Consider the following 13,550-nt stretch of genomic DNA (forward strand, 5'->3'; position numbering starts at 1 on the left):
TCCCAATTGCAGGTACCTTCCAGTAATTCACTCTCAAACAGATCTTTTTGAATAATGGCCCTCTACCATTTTAATTCAATAGTTTCTGGGCAGTCTTTTACCTAACATGAAAAAATTCCCGCATTTTGACCCAAAAAAGAAAAAATTCCCACATAGGACCAAATTGCTTGGAACGTACACAAAACAGATAACACATGTCACATAACATCAATAAAGCAATGTAATATATTCCCTTCTTTTTCTTAGGCGGGGTGGACAAAAATGCGATGTTATATTTCCATCGCGTAAAATCCTTTTGCATGCGGCTTTACATTCCAAATATAAACCTGCATCAAGTCAAACAAACAAAATCAACCCTGCAACTAAGAATGCCATGTCAAGGAAACAAAGGGTATGAGAAAAATTTGAGAATACTTACTATGAAACATTCTAAAAAGGGGGTTGAATGCATCCACTTCTGAAGCAGTAGGCTCAGAGGCACTATCGGCACTTTGTACAGTAAACCCAACAAAAAGAAAAAGACAGGCTACAAGTTTAAAGTAGGTACTCCAAAGTAATCTCGGATTGTTTTCCTTTTTAGAGAGGAAGGAGGGTTCAGAACAGAAGAAGGGCTCTTCAACGCAGCTTCTGGGGTCTTTTCAAAGGTTTCAATAAAGTCAGAATCTGCCATAGATTGTTTCTTCTGAGATTGGGGAGTACTGATTTTCGGCATTTTAATTGGTTTTCTTGAACTAGATTCATCCAATCCGTCGTCTGACGGACACAAATTTCCAGAGTCCTTTGACGTATGAATTGATTCATTCATTAGAAGCTTTCTACATTCTGCACCTGGGATTGCCATGACTCTCCTCCGGATGACAGATGGTGAGTTTGTGCTTGGGCCGTAACTATTCTGAGAGTTCCAAATGCGAACTGTAAAATCATCCGAAGAAGTTGCCATCTTCCCAACCTCAAAATGGGACCTATTAAAATTTGGAAACTGTTTAATCATTTGTCATGAAATATTTAAAATCGGCAGCATTAGGTTAGAAGAAAAAAAATTACCAATCCACTGCTGTAACTTCTCCGTCATGGCTTTTCAATATTACAGGATCTTCTTGAGGCTTGTTTACCTGGGTTGAGATTGCCAACAAGGTCAGTATCTAATCAAGACCAATATCAATAGCTCCCGAAAGAACAAATCTTACCTGCCAAATATAGGCATTTCCATCGCTGGAACCACTGAGCATGTGAGCAGCATCAGGGCTAAGAACTGACTGCAATTACATAATTGAAACCAAGATTTGTAAATCGGCAGGAAATCAGTTGGGATGACAAACTGAGTTAGTGCACTTTTAAACAGCAAGGCTTACCTTCACAAAAAAAGATTCAATCCTACATCCACTGAAAGATTGCATAGGACCCTTTTGTAGCTGAAGTACATTATACAAATATATTCTGAAAGAAAACATAGGAAAAAAAAGTGTGATCAGTTGAATGTTTGATAGTCTTTACAATATTAGTGTATCATATATTTAGTGCATGGTAACTGTCTAAGACTCCACAACAATACTGGGTTATTAAGCTAGGAACTACTAATCTGAAGGTTGCATGGTACAGGGTTATGTGCTGAAATCCAAGGCTGCAATTTCCAGGTAATGTTCCTTCGAGTAGCCAATTCAGTTTACAACAGAAAAGATGCAAATCAGAGTAAAAGTACCTGTTGTCCATACATGAGGCTGAAATAAACACTCCGTTTAAATCTTGGGATAAGCTAGTTATACCATGTAATCTTCTTTCCTGAAATGAAGAGGATTGCTAGCTGTCAAGACATCATCAATATGCTACTTTACCACAAAGGAAAAAAAAAACATCACACCCTATATGACTAGATCTCCAGCCATTGCTGTCCACTCGCTGTCCACCCCATATCATCAAGGTGGACATCAAGGCTCAGGTCATCTTTATAGCTCAATATAATCTTCATGGGTTAATGTAGATGCGACATTTAACCTGTGACAAATTAGCACCATATCATAGACTTCCAGACTAACCTTCTCAGTAGACTCAAGGTGAGGGGATGTCTGTGTGACGACATTTTTCAAACTTCTAGTATCCCAAAACTTGACAATGCTGAAATGAAGCATAAGATCAAATCAAACAATAACCTCATATCACTTGGTATGACATAACGTCTGAGTAAAAAATTTAGGATTCAATTCGGCCATTTCACTGCCACTGTTCCGTATATACCTGTCCACAGCTCCAGCAGTAGCAATGGAAACCTCGTCTTTAAGATAAAGAACTGATGTGATGCTCATGGAAGCAGCCTGAAAAAGCTAAATCTGAGTAAAGTGTACAAAACAAATTTAATAAGACCTATTATCAGAAACAAACCTTTCCGCGCCTTACACGCTTTGCCCGTGGAAAAAGATGAGCCCCTTTAACCACAGCAGTTGAGCTGCATGAAAATATTATAAATTTATTTTGGAAAACAGAAAACAAACTTATCCCGATTCTTGAAAATGAAAATAGCTTTACATTAAATAATTTACCATATTGCAATCTCCCCGTGAATATTTTTGGAGCTTGAATTACATCTCATATCCCAAAGAGCAAAGGAGCCATCTCTCGAACCAGAGACAATAATCTCTGTCAGATAAGAAGAATCAGTGGTTTAAATTAGTTGTATTTCTCATTAGTTATTTCACAAATATAGCACAAGAGAAAATGAGTACAAAAACCCACAACAGATGAAAATCTAAACCTACCAGGATTAGTTGGATGAGGACAGAGAGATTTCACACTTCCTGTGTGCCCCATCAGTATTGCAGTACATTTCTTTTCCTGAATATCCCATACCTTGATCTGGAGGAAGATAAAAAGGCCAAGGAAAACACAATGAATAAGAAACCGAACTAGCTGTGATATGAAGGACAATTATGTAAATATAACCTTCCTTATACCAAATTTCATAGCTTTATTTACAGAGTTATCTGTTACTTAAAAGTTATAGCACATTTTAGTAAGAGCTTATTCCTAATAAATTCAATCCAATTTTCTAAAATCCTCTGAAGATGAAAACATTGCTATGATCACAAAACCTACACAGTATCCAGGCACGACTAGAACTTAATAACTTACAGTTTGATCACCAGAAGCTGTCATAATTTGAGTATCATCCTGCAAAACCACATGTATTGCAAAAACACATTAGCACTAAAAAAATATGAAAAACTTAAATTTGATGCAAAAACACACAACAATCTTCAATTTGATTCTCCCACTTATCTGCTATGCTTTCATAACAATGTCAATGGCATAAACACAGGACCCCATCGTTTAACCCTTTTTACTTGATCAAAACCGAAAGTACTTCAAAAACAGTTGCCCTTTTGATTAGTTCCAGATTAGCAGCAAGATAAGTTCCCAATTTTTAATTGTGCATTGAAAGTGCCCTGTTCGGAGGAATACATATAAATTCTACTCCACAGTAATTTTTCCTTCCCCATCTGACCACTCAAATTACTTTTGTGTATAGCATAATTGAAAATGTTTACACTTGAAGAATACTGGACTAATAATTCCACATTAAACAAGAGAGGGAAAAGATGTGGTTAATACCTTAATCCAACAGACGTCAAACACAGCATTTTGATGTGCAACCCAATCACACACCTTAGTTTTATCTGAAGACCAATAACCCAAAGATTTAGTTACTTAAAATACAACAAAAACAATAGCAATCAACGATCTATGGTGGTGACTGATTTGATTTCCAAGTAACCAACCTGCATTTTCTTGGAAAGATGCTGATGCAGAGAACTTGCGACGTGTATCGAACAAGCTCAAGTACCCATCTTCGTCTGACATTGCGACAATGTCAGAGTTTTTACACGTCTGCACAAAAATAAAATAAAAATAAAAATAAAGGAAAATGCGATTCACGAATCAGAAAGGCTCCATCAGCAGATTTTGTACCTTGCCAAACGAAATCGCCATTGGAGGGCCGTTGTGTTCAGCAGCAATGGCCCCAATTTCATGGAAATCTGATGCCAGGCCATTGATGTACGGTCGCTTTGGAGCTGGAAAAACACAGGATATGATAATCGTAAGATACCCAAACAGATTGATTGTATCAGACCGCAAAAAAAGAGATTATGAACTGTAAATTTATAGAGTGAACCTCTGAATCCATGTAGCTCTCTGGATCTGATGTCTTGGAAGAACGATTGGGGCTTTGAGATCTCCATCTGAATCTTTTTGCCGAACGTTGAACGTAGCAGAGCACAGAGCTGCCAAAGAGGGAACTGGCAACTGGGAGGAAACAAAATAAATCAAGAATAAGGGCTTCTCTCTTTTTTTTCATTTTCTTTATTTGTTTTTGGGGGCAATGGCGCGAGTAAAGTTTGGCGGGAAATTGAATTTGATGTTTAATTCCTGAAAGTTTGGCGGACACCAGATGGCGCGAAGAGGGTTCCGATGTTTGCCCTTTTTTTAAATCTCCCTCCCCTACCTTTATGTTTTTTAAAAAAATTTCTTTTTCTTTTCGGTAGGATTAGGGTTTAGTGCTAATTACTGCTAATTACATCTTGGAACAAAAAAATACTACATTTAGTTTTTTTTTAATTACCAAAAAGACTACATTTGGTTAACTTGTGTAAATTTGCATCTTCAACCGATTTGTTAAATTGTCATATAGACATAAAATGGTAAAAATTGAAAGTTAAAATTGCTCCAACCGAATGGTCAAATCTTTCATGGATCACTTGAAGGCCGGAAGAGATATATAAAAAATAACATATGAAAAATCTTGAATGTCAAATATTATTTTAGTCATAGACCCCACTACCATTCACTTTCTTTTAATTTTTTTTTTAATTTTTAAAATCAAATAGAAACTTCATTAGATAAACTTCAACGGTACAATCAAAGACATCAATAAGACATCTAAAACATCAATCCCAAGAGGGTAACAAACTAACTTGCTAAAAGCAAAACTAACAAAGATAAAAACCGCACTAAAACTACTAGCCCACATCACCACAATTAGTCATAAGCTCAAACAAAGCCAACAAACCCAACATAACCAAACCCTAAATCAACCCATAAGCCTAAACAAACCCTACCACCACCACTTGAAAAAGCGTCGTCGTGGCCACACCCGCCATCACATCCATAACAGATCTCGAAAAAACATGATTTCTAGCGATCTACCTGCGCATAAAAGCTAACAAATGAACGAAAACAATAACTTTGCCAAATAACAATTGGATGATTTGCAACAACCTCCGTCAAAGACGATGTAAAATCAAATTTAAAGAACATGAGGGGCGTTAGGGAGATGGTTTTGGGAGTAGGATTTGATTGAGAATATAGACTAAAATGAGTGATGGGAAACTTCAATCTAACCACGGCTTAGAAGAAACCACCACAAGAGGTTTTTTATTCAAATCGCCCGTGGACTTATTCACTAACCTAAAAGGAAAAGACGAGAAGATAAGATAAGAGGGGGAGGAGGGGCAGTGACGCTTCTTCCTCCTCCCTCCTCTATGGAATTTTCCTTTACGACTCACATAAGGAGAGAATGGCTAGAATAATACTTTCTTTTAAAACTTTATGCATCATATGAGCTTCGTTTGTTTTTTAAAATATAATAAAATAATATGATATTTTGCATTTTTTGTGGAATTACATTTTTTTCAAACTGTCAAATTGCCACATAAGCCATCAATTTCAAAATTAACATTTTGCATTTGAAATCTCCCTTGGGGTTGCTCTTATAATACCTTCAAAATTGATGTTTTTGAATTATCACATGGGTCTAACCATAATGAGGTTATTAACATACATCAATATATCAGTAAACATAATGTATACAATTTTTGTTTGCTTTTCAGTCTAAGTATGTGGAGACTTCTTTTCTAAAGGGACAATTCTCTCCTTTTTAACATATATCAATATTATACGATGACAAAGAAAATAGGTATTGTGCTGACACACGCTAGAATGCTAATACTAAATTACTAATATTGGCTTACCAAGTTACCACAAGTAAGTCCAAATTACTTCACATTTTTAAGATTGGTATGGATACCAAAAGTTTACAAACGCAAAAAGTGGATTTTATGATACATATTATCTAGTTTTAACTTTGTGTGGTAGTAGCGATAATTCATGTGTCAATTGTAGATTGAGAATTATTCGATTTATCTAACTTTTAAGGTGGAGAAATTGTAAACCATAAATTTTCCAATTCACTTAGATTAAACATTTCAATTGTAACAATTGTACCTTTATATTTTTGGCCTGCAATTTAATGGTATGCTTTTATGAAAATGTTATAAGTGTGTAAATATTAACAACCATACATACAAATTCTACCTCCAATAAGTAAACATCAAGTTTTTTGATGATAACATTCTCAATATTTCATTCCAACCATTGAATTAGAGGAACGAGAATGTAAAAATTAGGTTAGTTTGCTAAACCCCTATGTCAAGAATGAGTTTAGGATTCATAAAAAGTGGCCCTGCTCTTCCCAACACCACACCCCCCCCTCCCCCCTCTCCATTTTTTTTATATCTCTTCTATATTATATAATGTAATATATAAAACTTACTAATAGACAATTTGTAATTTAAATTAATGGCTCTTTTAAAAATAATATATACTTGTGTTTTCTATTTCGGCCCTCCTAATTTTACAATTATAGCTCCGTTCTTGCATTGTTTCATGTTTATTTGGCAATTAACATCGTTTTTATATTTCTCATAGTGAAATGTACAACTGATAAATTGGAAAAAAGATGAAGAAAATATCATACACAATTAATTATTGGGCAGTGGGACATGCTTGCTTGTTGGAAAAAGAAAAACCCTAGCTCTCTATCTATCCATAATTCACATTGTACCATTTATTATATACACAAACTCCCCCTATAAACAAAGCATAAGGTTACAAACGACATTTTCTGTATACACCACCCACTCAAATTGGACCGTCTGTTCCGTAATACGTCCTTATTAGTTTTGGGCCTGGCCCAAACCAGACATTTCTTATATAATTGGGCTCAAGCCTATGTACAGCACACAAACCCGCACCCGAACCATCTGACCAACGTGAAGTCGGTTCCACTCTTTAAGTCCCTTAACCTAAACTTACACATAACATTACATCTTCTTCAGCCTCCTCGCGCTTCTTTCTCCCTCTGTCAGTCTCAGCATCACCGCAGCCATGGTTAAGCATAAGCATTACAGGCCTCCTGTGAGTTCTATTTCGCCTCCCCGTGTTCGATAAATTAAGCTGTATCAATATTCAAATCAAACTTTCCAATATATAATTTAAACATTTTCTAACACTTTTCCTTAATTTTATTTCGTATTTGCAGGGAAAGAAAAAGGAAGGAAATGCAGCGAGGTACATCACTAGGTCACAAGCCGTCAAGCAACTTCAAGTCAGTCTACCCCTCTTCAGGTACACATTAAAGTTGCAATTTCTATATTTTCACGTGATTTTATACAACTTCTGTGTACATATTTATACAACTTCTGTTTACATATTTGTTAGGGTTTATGTATTCAGGTTAGTTCGAGCTTTATTATAATGTTAACCAGGTGCTGGTTGAATTATCTTAGACTATTTCGTTCGGAAAGAAAAAGGAGTTTTGTTATGTATTGATTTTTTCGATTGTTCTTGTGGAAATTTTAGGAAACTGTGTATTTTAAAGGGTGTTTTTCCCCGGGAGCCGAAGAAAAAGGTGAAAGGAAATCACCATACCTATTATCACTTGAAGGATGTTTCATTCATTCAACACGAACCATTACTTGAGCGTTTGAGAGAGATCAGGGCATATGAAAGAAAAGTAAAGAAAGCAGATGCGAAGAAGAACCGGGATCGCGCAAATCTTCTGAGACAAAGGAGACCCACTTACAGATTAGATAAAATTATTTTGCAGAGGTTTGTTAACTTTTTCTTGTTGCCAAAAAGTTAGTTGCATGTCTCTGATGGTATGCTGAGCTTCTGACAATTGTTTTTTGGTATGTTTGATTTTGCAGGTATCCAAATTTCATTGATGCACTTAGAGATTTGGATGACTGTCTCACCATGGTTCACCTCTTTGCAGCATTACCTGCTATAGAGGAAAGAATTGAAGTGAAACGCATACATAACTGTCGAAGGTAGATACCTGAATTCTGCCATAAATGAAAAGAAGAATGGCGTTTGAACTATGAAATGATGTTTAGATAGTTCCAAGTGTTAATCATTTCGTGATCTTTGTGTTTCTTTATTGGTAGGCTGAGTCATGAATGGCAAGCTTATATATCTCGGACTCATAAATTGCGCAAAGTCTTTGTATCTGTCAAGGGCATATATTATCAGGTGTGGTTACATACTGTACACTGCTTATTTTAATCTTTATACTGTGCATTTTGTGTTATATGTTTGCATTGTTTGTCCATGCAGGCCGAGGTTAAGGGGCAAAAAGTCACATGGTTGACCCCTCACCCCTTGCAGCAAGTTTTGACTGAGGATATTGACTTCAATATCGTGCTAAACTTTTTGGAATTTTATGAGGTTATATATTTTACATTGAATTTCAATTTATTCCTTATCAATGCATGTACTGTAAAAGATGTTTTGATAGTTGAATATATTTACTTTTCTTATTCTTCCAATGAACCAATTACGTGAAATAAAGTTTTTCTCCACCTATGGTGCAGGCTCTTCTTGCATTTGTGAATTGTCATTTATATCGTTCCATAAATGTGAAGTATCCACCCATTCTTGATCCTCGATTAGAAGCTTTAGCAGCTGGTATGCAATTTTACTACTTTCTTGAGATAAGCTACATCTTAGCTTGTCTTTCGGGGTTTTTAGCATTGTTGAGTTGGATTGTATGCTTGTGTATATCTGTTAATGGAGCATCAGTATGATTTAGTTTTCTCAACTTTGCAGATCTTTATGCACTATCAAGATACTTTGATGCTAACTCTCGGTCCGCTGTGTTGGATCCTCAAGCTTCAAGTTTGTCTGGATCAGGGAATGTTGAGAGCCAGCAGATTGGGGATTCAGTTAGTGAGTCTGAATTAAGGCTTGCCCAACTTCAGCATCAACTCCCTTCTAATGAACCTGGTGCATTAATGCACCTTGTTAAAGATGTTGCTGGCGAGGAAGAAGAGGATGATGACACAAGAGAGTGTAAGAAACTTTTCAAGGATATGAAATTTTTCTTGAACCGTGAGGTGAGTCTTAGAAGTTTTAAATTGGAACTTAGAAGAGATCTTATTGACAAAAAATTAATTTCCTACCAATAAATAGGTCTGATGGGTGAGGCCTTAAAGGTGTTTTAATATAAAAGAATATAATAACGCAATTAATTTTTCTTATAATAATCAAAGTGCAACTCCCATCATGATTAATTTGAAAATCTGTTGTAATTTGGTTTCTTTTAGTTGATTGGCAATAGAAATTGTGCTTGTGTTTCTTGTAATTTTTTTTTTTCTATGTTCAGGTTTACAGAGAGTCATTGCTTTTTGTTATTCCTGCTTTTGGTGGCACTGTTTCTTGGGAAGGTGATGGGGCTCCATTTGAGGAAAATGATGAGAGCATTACCCACCAGGTATGCTGTTACTTCTATATGGCGGAGTCGTCGACTGATCTTTGGTACCCCACCTCCCACAAAAGAAAAACATTGATCTGTATTACAGGGCTGACAAGAGTGCTTGTTTATTTTGTAGATTGTTGACAGGCCAATGCATGGTCGTCAGACCCTTGCCAGGGAATATATTCAACCACAATGGGTTTATGATTGTATAAATGCTCGGATCATTTTACCAACTGGGGGTTATTTGGCGGGAAGGTAATATTAGGAGACACGATGAATTAACTAATAAGTCTCATTGGCTATGTTCCTCAGCTTCCGGTTAATAGGTTACATGAACTGATAGACCTTGATTTACTCCTTACCTGTGATTATCATTGCTCTATTTGATAATAGAAGTTTATGACATGTAATGTTGTTAATTTGGTTGCTCTTTGAACAGGGATCCTCCCCCACACTTGTCACCATTTGTTGACAATGAGGCAGAAGGTTACGTACCTGACTATGCTGAGACCATTAAACAATGGAAAACTGCTGGCAGAAGTGAAGTCCTCCCCCTACCAGGTGTGGGAAAAGAAGATTTGGAAGATCCTCAGAAATTACTGGCTGAAGGTGTAATTGACCGAGCAAAAGCAAAAGAAGCTGTTGAGAAAAAGAAGAAGGTAAACAAGTTTTAAAGAATGTAGCATGATGCTTAGATGTATGATATTTTTCTGCCATTTAATTTCGTCATGTGCATAGAGACATCAAAACTACTTGATTGATGCTAACTGAATTCTGATGCTGTACAGATGATGGCTCTTGAGAGGCAGTATCATGATGAATTGAATAAGGAGCTTCATGGCGTCCCGCATTCATCATCTGTCTCAAATATAGATAATCATATCTCTGGCAAGGAGACCGAGGATAAGGAAGAATTTGATGATGATAGTGAATTGGCTAAATTGAGCTTGTCCCGTAGGAAGAGGGGTAACCTTGAAGCCGCGGAGGTAAATTTGTTGATGCCGTCATGCTATTTTCATGGATCTTATAAAAAACTTCAGAAATTACATGTACTATATATCAAATGCAATAATATTTTGTCCTGGATTTTTCTTTCATACAGAAAGGGATAAAACGAAAGAAGGACCATATTGATGTCATCAGGGAACGGAAGAGAAAACTTAAAGAATCTCAAAAATCAAAGGAAGGTTAAGATGCCTGAGAAAATTACCTTCTATGGTTTTGTTATTGAGTTGCTGTTTCGGAGCGAGACTTGGTAGTGTGGCCAAGGAAATTTTCTTGTTTGATTTCGTTATAGACTGCTGATGTCTGTAATATCTGGTAATGTTTGAACCTATTGGAGCATTTTCCATACAATCATTTATATTTATTGCCAACTTGCGTAAGTTTTTGCGAAGTTATTTGTTCGTCAGTCTTGAGTTTTTGAGGGCCAGGGCTAAAGTAAAGAATTAGGCCCCTTCATATTGTATAACAATATATATATTTTTTTCACTTGCATGCTAGATAATAAAAAATTAACATTTTCAAGTTAACTAAAAATTTATCGTTGAAGATAAATAAATGATATCAATTCAAACTAAAATAAAAATAAATTTAAAATCTAACGCAAAGGCTATTACTTTCAATTCTAATGAAAAACTCCAAATCCTAAAAAGTAGAGTTTCACCTGTTCCAATGTTATATTAAGGGATCCGGATCCGGATCCATATCAGAAACCCCCACGTTTGCATGGAAATTGAGACCCACAAGGACGTGGACTCTTCTAGGAAATTAAAAAAAATTTAAAAAATAAATTACTCTACTTTTTGGGCCATTATATTACTCTACTTTCAGTGGTTGAGATTAAACTTGATATGGGAAATAATTTTAATTTCTTAATTAGACAATCATTAATTTTATTTTCTCTCTCACCATAAAAATAAAAGAAACGATTTTCTCTCTCCTCCCTTTTTCTTGGTAATCTCCCTTCTTTCTCACACACATCTCTCTCACTCTCTTTCATGAGACCATAAAAAACATCGATATCTTTTTCTCTCTTTATCTGCAACAAGAGTCTCCTCCCTCCCTCTCTTTCAAGAAACCAGAAAAGACCTCCATCTCTTTTGAGGGTTTGATTTAGGGATTTTAATCTTCTCATATCTGAAATTTTGACTATTACTGTTTTTTGTTTTTATTAAGAACTTTTATCGTTTTAATAGAGAGAGAATACAAAGTGAAAATTTGATGCCACAACACTTGTTGATTATCTCGCGAAGAAGGCAAGTTCCACTGATCAACCTTCACTTTTACCAATTAGATGAGCTTAGAACTTCTTTAATTTGAATCACCATTCATGATTGATGTTCTATGACTGGCAGCTATCCTTTTGGAACTATTGAAATTCTTTAGATCATTGAAAGTAGACAAATGGCTTAATTTTGATTAAGATTTTTATGCTTGAAAACTTATAGATAGTATTCTTACAATGTGAACAGGAATATCAAAACATTATTAGAGATGAACAATGTCCAAGATGGCATCTGGCATTGTCGGGGTTATACAATATACACAGGTAGCCTTGGGGGGAAAGTCATTCTTTGAGCTACAGATTGTTGTGAATCATAAGCTTAATAAACTGGGCATTTACCATTCCAGAAATTGGCTACAACTATGATTGGAAGTTGACTTGAAATTTAATTAATTTTCCCGGAGATATGCGACTGAGAGTTGGAGGAAATATCTTGTGGGTGCTCCAATATTTTGATGATACAATATCTATATTAAGATAGGAGAAATTGCTTTGACATAAAAGAAAAAACTACTGAAGATGAATTGATGGCTGCATATGCGTGTGCAGCAAGAAGGGGAAACTGAAGAGACTCTTCACGGTTTGGGCCTTTAGTTTTTGGTGAAATTCTTTATTTATTACACCTTAATAAATATTTGATATTAAAGAGGCAGTTGGGATTACGTCAATAAGAAAAAAGGGAGGAGAGAGAAAATTATTTCTTTTATTTTTATGAGAAAGAAAATAAAATTAATAATTGTCTATTTAAAAAATTAAAACTACTTATCATGTGAGGTTTAATCTCAATCATTGAAAGTGGAGTAATCTAATGCCAAAAAATTATGTCAAAACTTGTGTCAAAAACATAATCCCACGGATACACTTCGAAGAACAATCTGTACCCACACAAAAAAGCATAAAAAAAGCTAAACCCTAAGTGAGAAAACCTTAAGAGAGAAGTTTTAGCCGCCGTCCCCGAAGGCCTCCATCCCTCTCTTCCTCCACTTCCCTCCCCTCCTTCCTCCTTGCACATCCCCTTAGCCCCTCCGTCTTGAGACGAGTTTGGTGGCTGCTTGGTTGTCCTACATATGCATGCAGGAGAACATGCCGATTAGAAAAGTTTCTAGGAACACAAGGTTGAAATGGACACAAGTTGGTTTTGCAATTTTTCAGGCCACATTCACATACTACCGCCTGTCGAGAAAGTTGTTGCTTTCTCTCCCTCGACATTTTAGTCGCCACAACATCACAATGGCGATGATGAGGATAAGAAGAGCAATTCAAGCAGTGATCAGTACCACTACTACAAGCAGGTGGTCTGATGAACTCCCAGAAGAAATCATGCAATTGATTCTGCAACGGCTATGCCTCCCAGACTATCTCCGCTGTGGCGCAGTATGCCGTTCTTGGAGAGCCGCCCTAACCGTTAAGCGTTGCCCTCCTGTTCCTTAACTTGAGATTCCCTGGCTCATGCTCCGTTCACACCCGTTCTCTCTCAAAGATCATTACTTCTTGAGTCTAAGTGACAACAAAACTCACAAGTCGTCGTCGTTTGGCTCTAACGATTATATAAGCAGACGAGATTGTGTTGGTTCCATCGAGGGGTGGTTGATTATGGTTGATAGTGAATTTTAGCGTCCCGAGGGTTTTTTGTATCCGTGGTCATTCTGCTTGCACGCCTTGCGAGATTATCATCTC

General features: G+C 36.2%; 2 protein-coding genes across 2 annotated transcripts; one reads left to right on the top strand and one right to left on the bottom strand.

The window, feature by feature from the left end:
- LOC18781752 (denticleless protein homolog) lies at positions 124-4,556 on the bottom strand. Its single transcript, XM_007215189.2, has 16 exons — positions 4,166-4,556; positions 3,961-4,064; positions 3,771-3,879; positions 3,604-3,668; positions 3,124-3,162; positions 2,751-2,847; positions 2,535-2,631; positions 2,377-2,440; positions 2,233-2,309; positions 2,034-2,112; positions 1,700-1,779; positions 1,353-1,437; positions 1,188-1,256; positions 1,045-1,112; positions 419-962; positions 124-326 (listed from the first exon to the last, which is right to left on the bottom strand). Exons 1-15 carry the CDS (start codon positions 4,230-4,232, stop codon positions 527-529), a joined length of 1,536 nt encoding a protein of 511 aa, XP_007215251.1. The 5' UTR covers positions 4,233-4,556; the 3' UTR covers positions 124-326; positions 419-526.
- Positions 7,126-10,982, top strand: LOC18781961 (pescadillo homolog). The gene is made up of 13 exons (XM_007214889.2): positions 7,126-7,245; positions 7,370-7,455; positions 7,690-7,938; positions 8,037-8,159; positions 8,277-8,361; positions 8,446-8,556; positions 8,703-8,796; positions 8,938-9,224; positions 9,494-9,601; positions 9,720-9,841; positions 10,026-10,245; positions 10,375-10,572; positions 10,689-10,982. Exons 1-13 carry the CDS (start codon positions 7,216-7,218, stop codon positions 10,776-10,778), a joined length of 1,803 nt encoding a protein of 600 aa, XP_007214951.1. The 5' UTR covers positions 7,126-7,215; the 3' UTR covers positions 10,779-10,982.

This window comes from Prunus persica, chromosome G3 (assembly GCF_000346465.2).
Source record: "Prunus persica cultivar Lovell chromosome G3, Prunus_persica_NCBIv2, whole genome shotgun sequence".
In the NCBI taxonomy this organism is placed as follows: Eukaryota; Viridiplantae; Streptophyta; class Magnoliopsida; order Rosales; family Rosaceae; genus Prunus; species Prunus persica.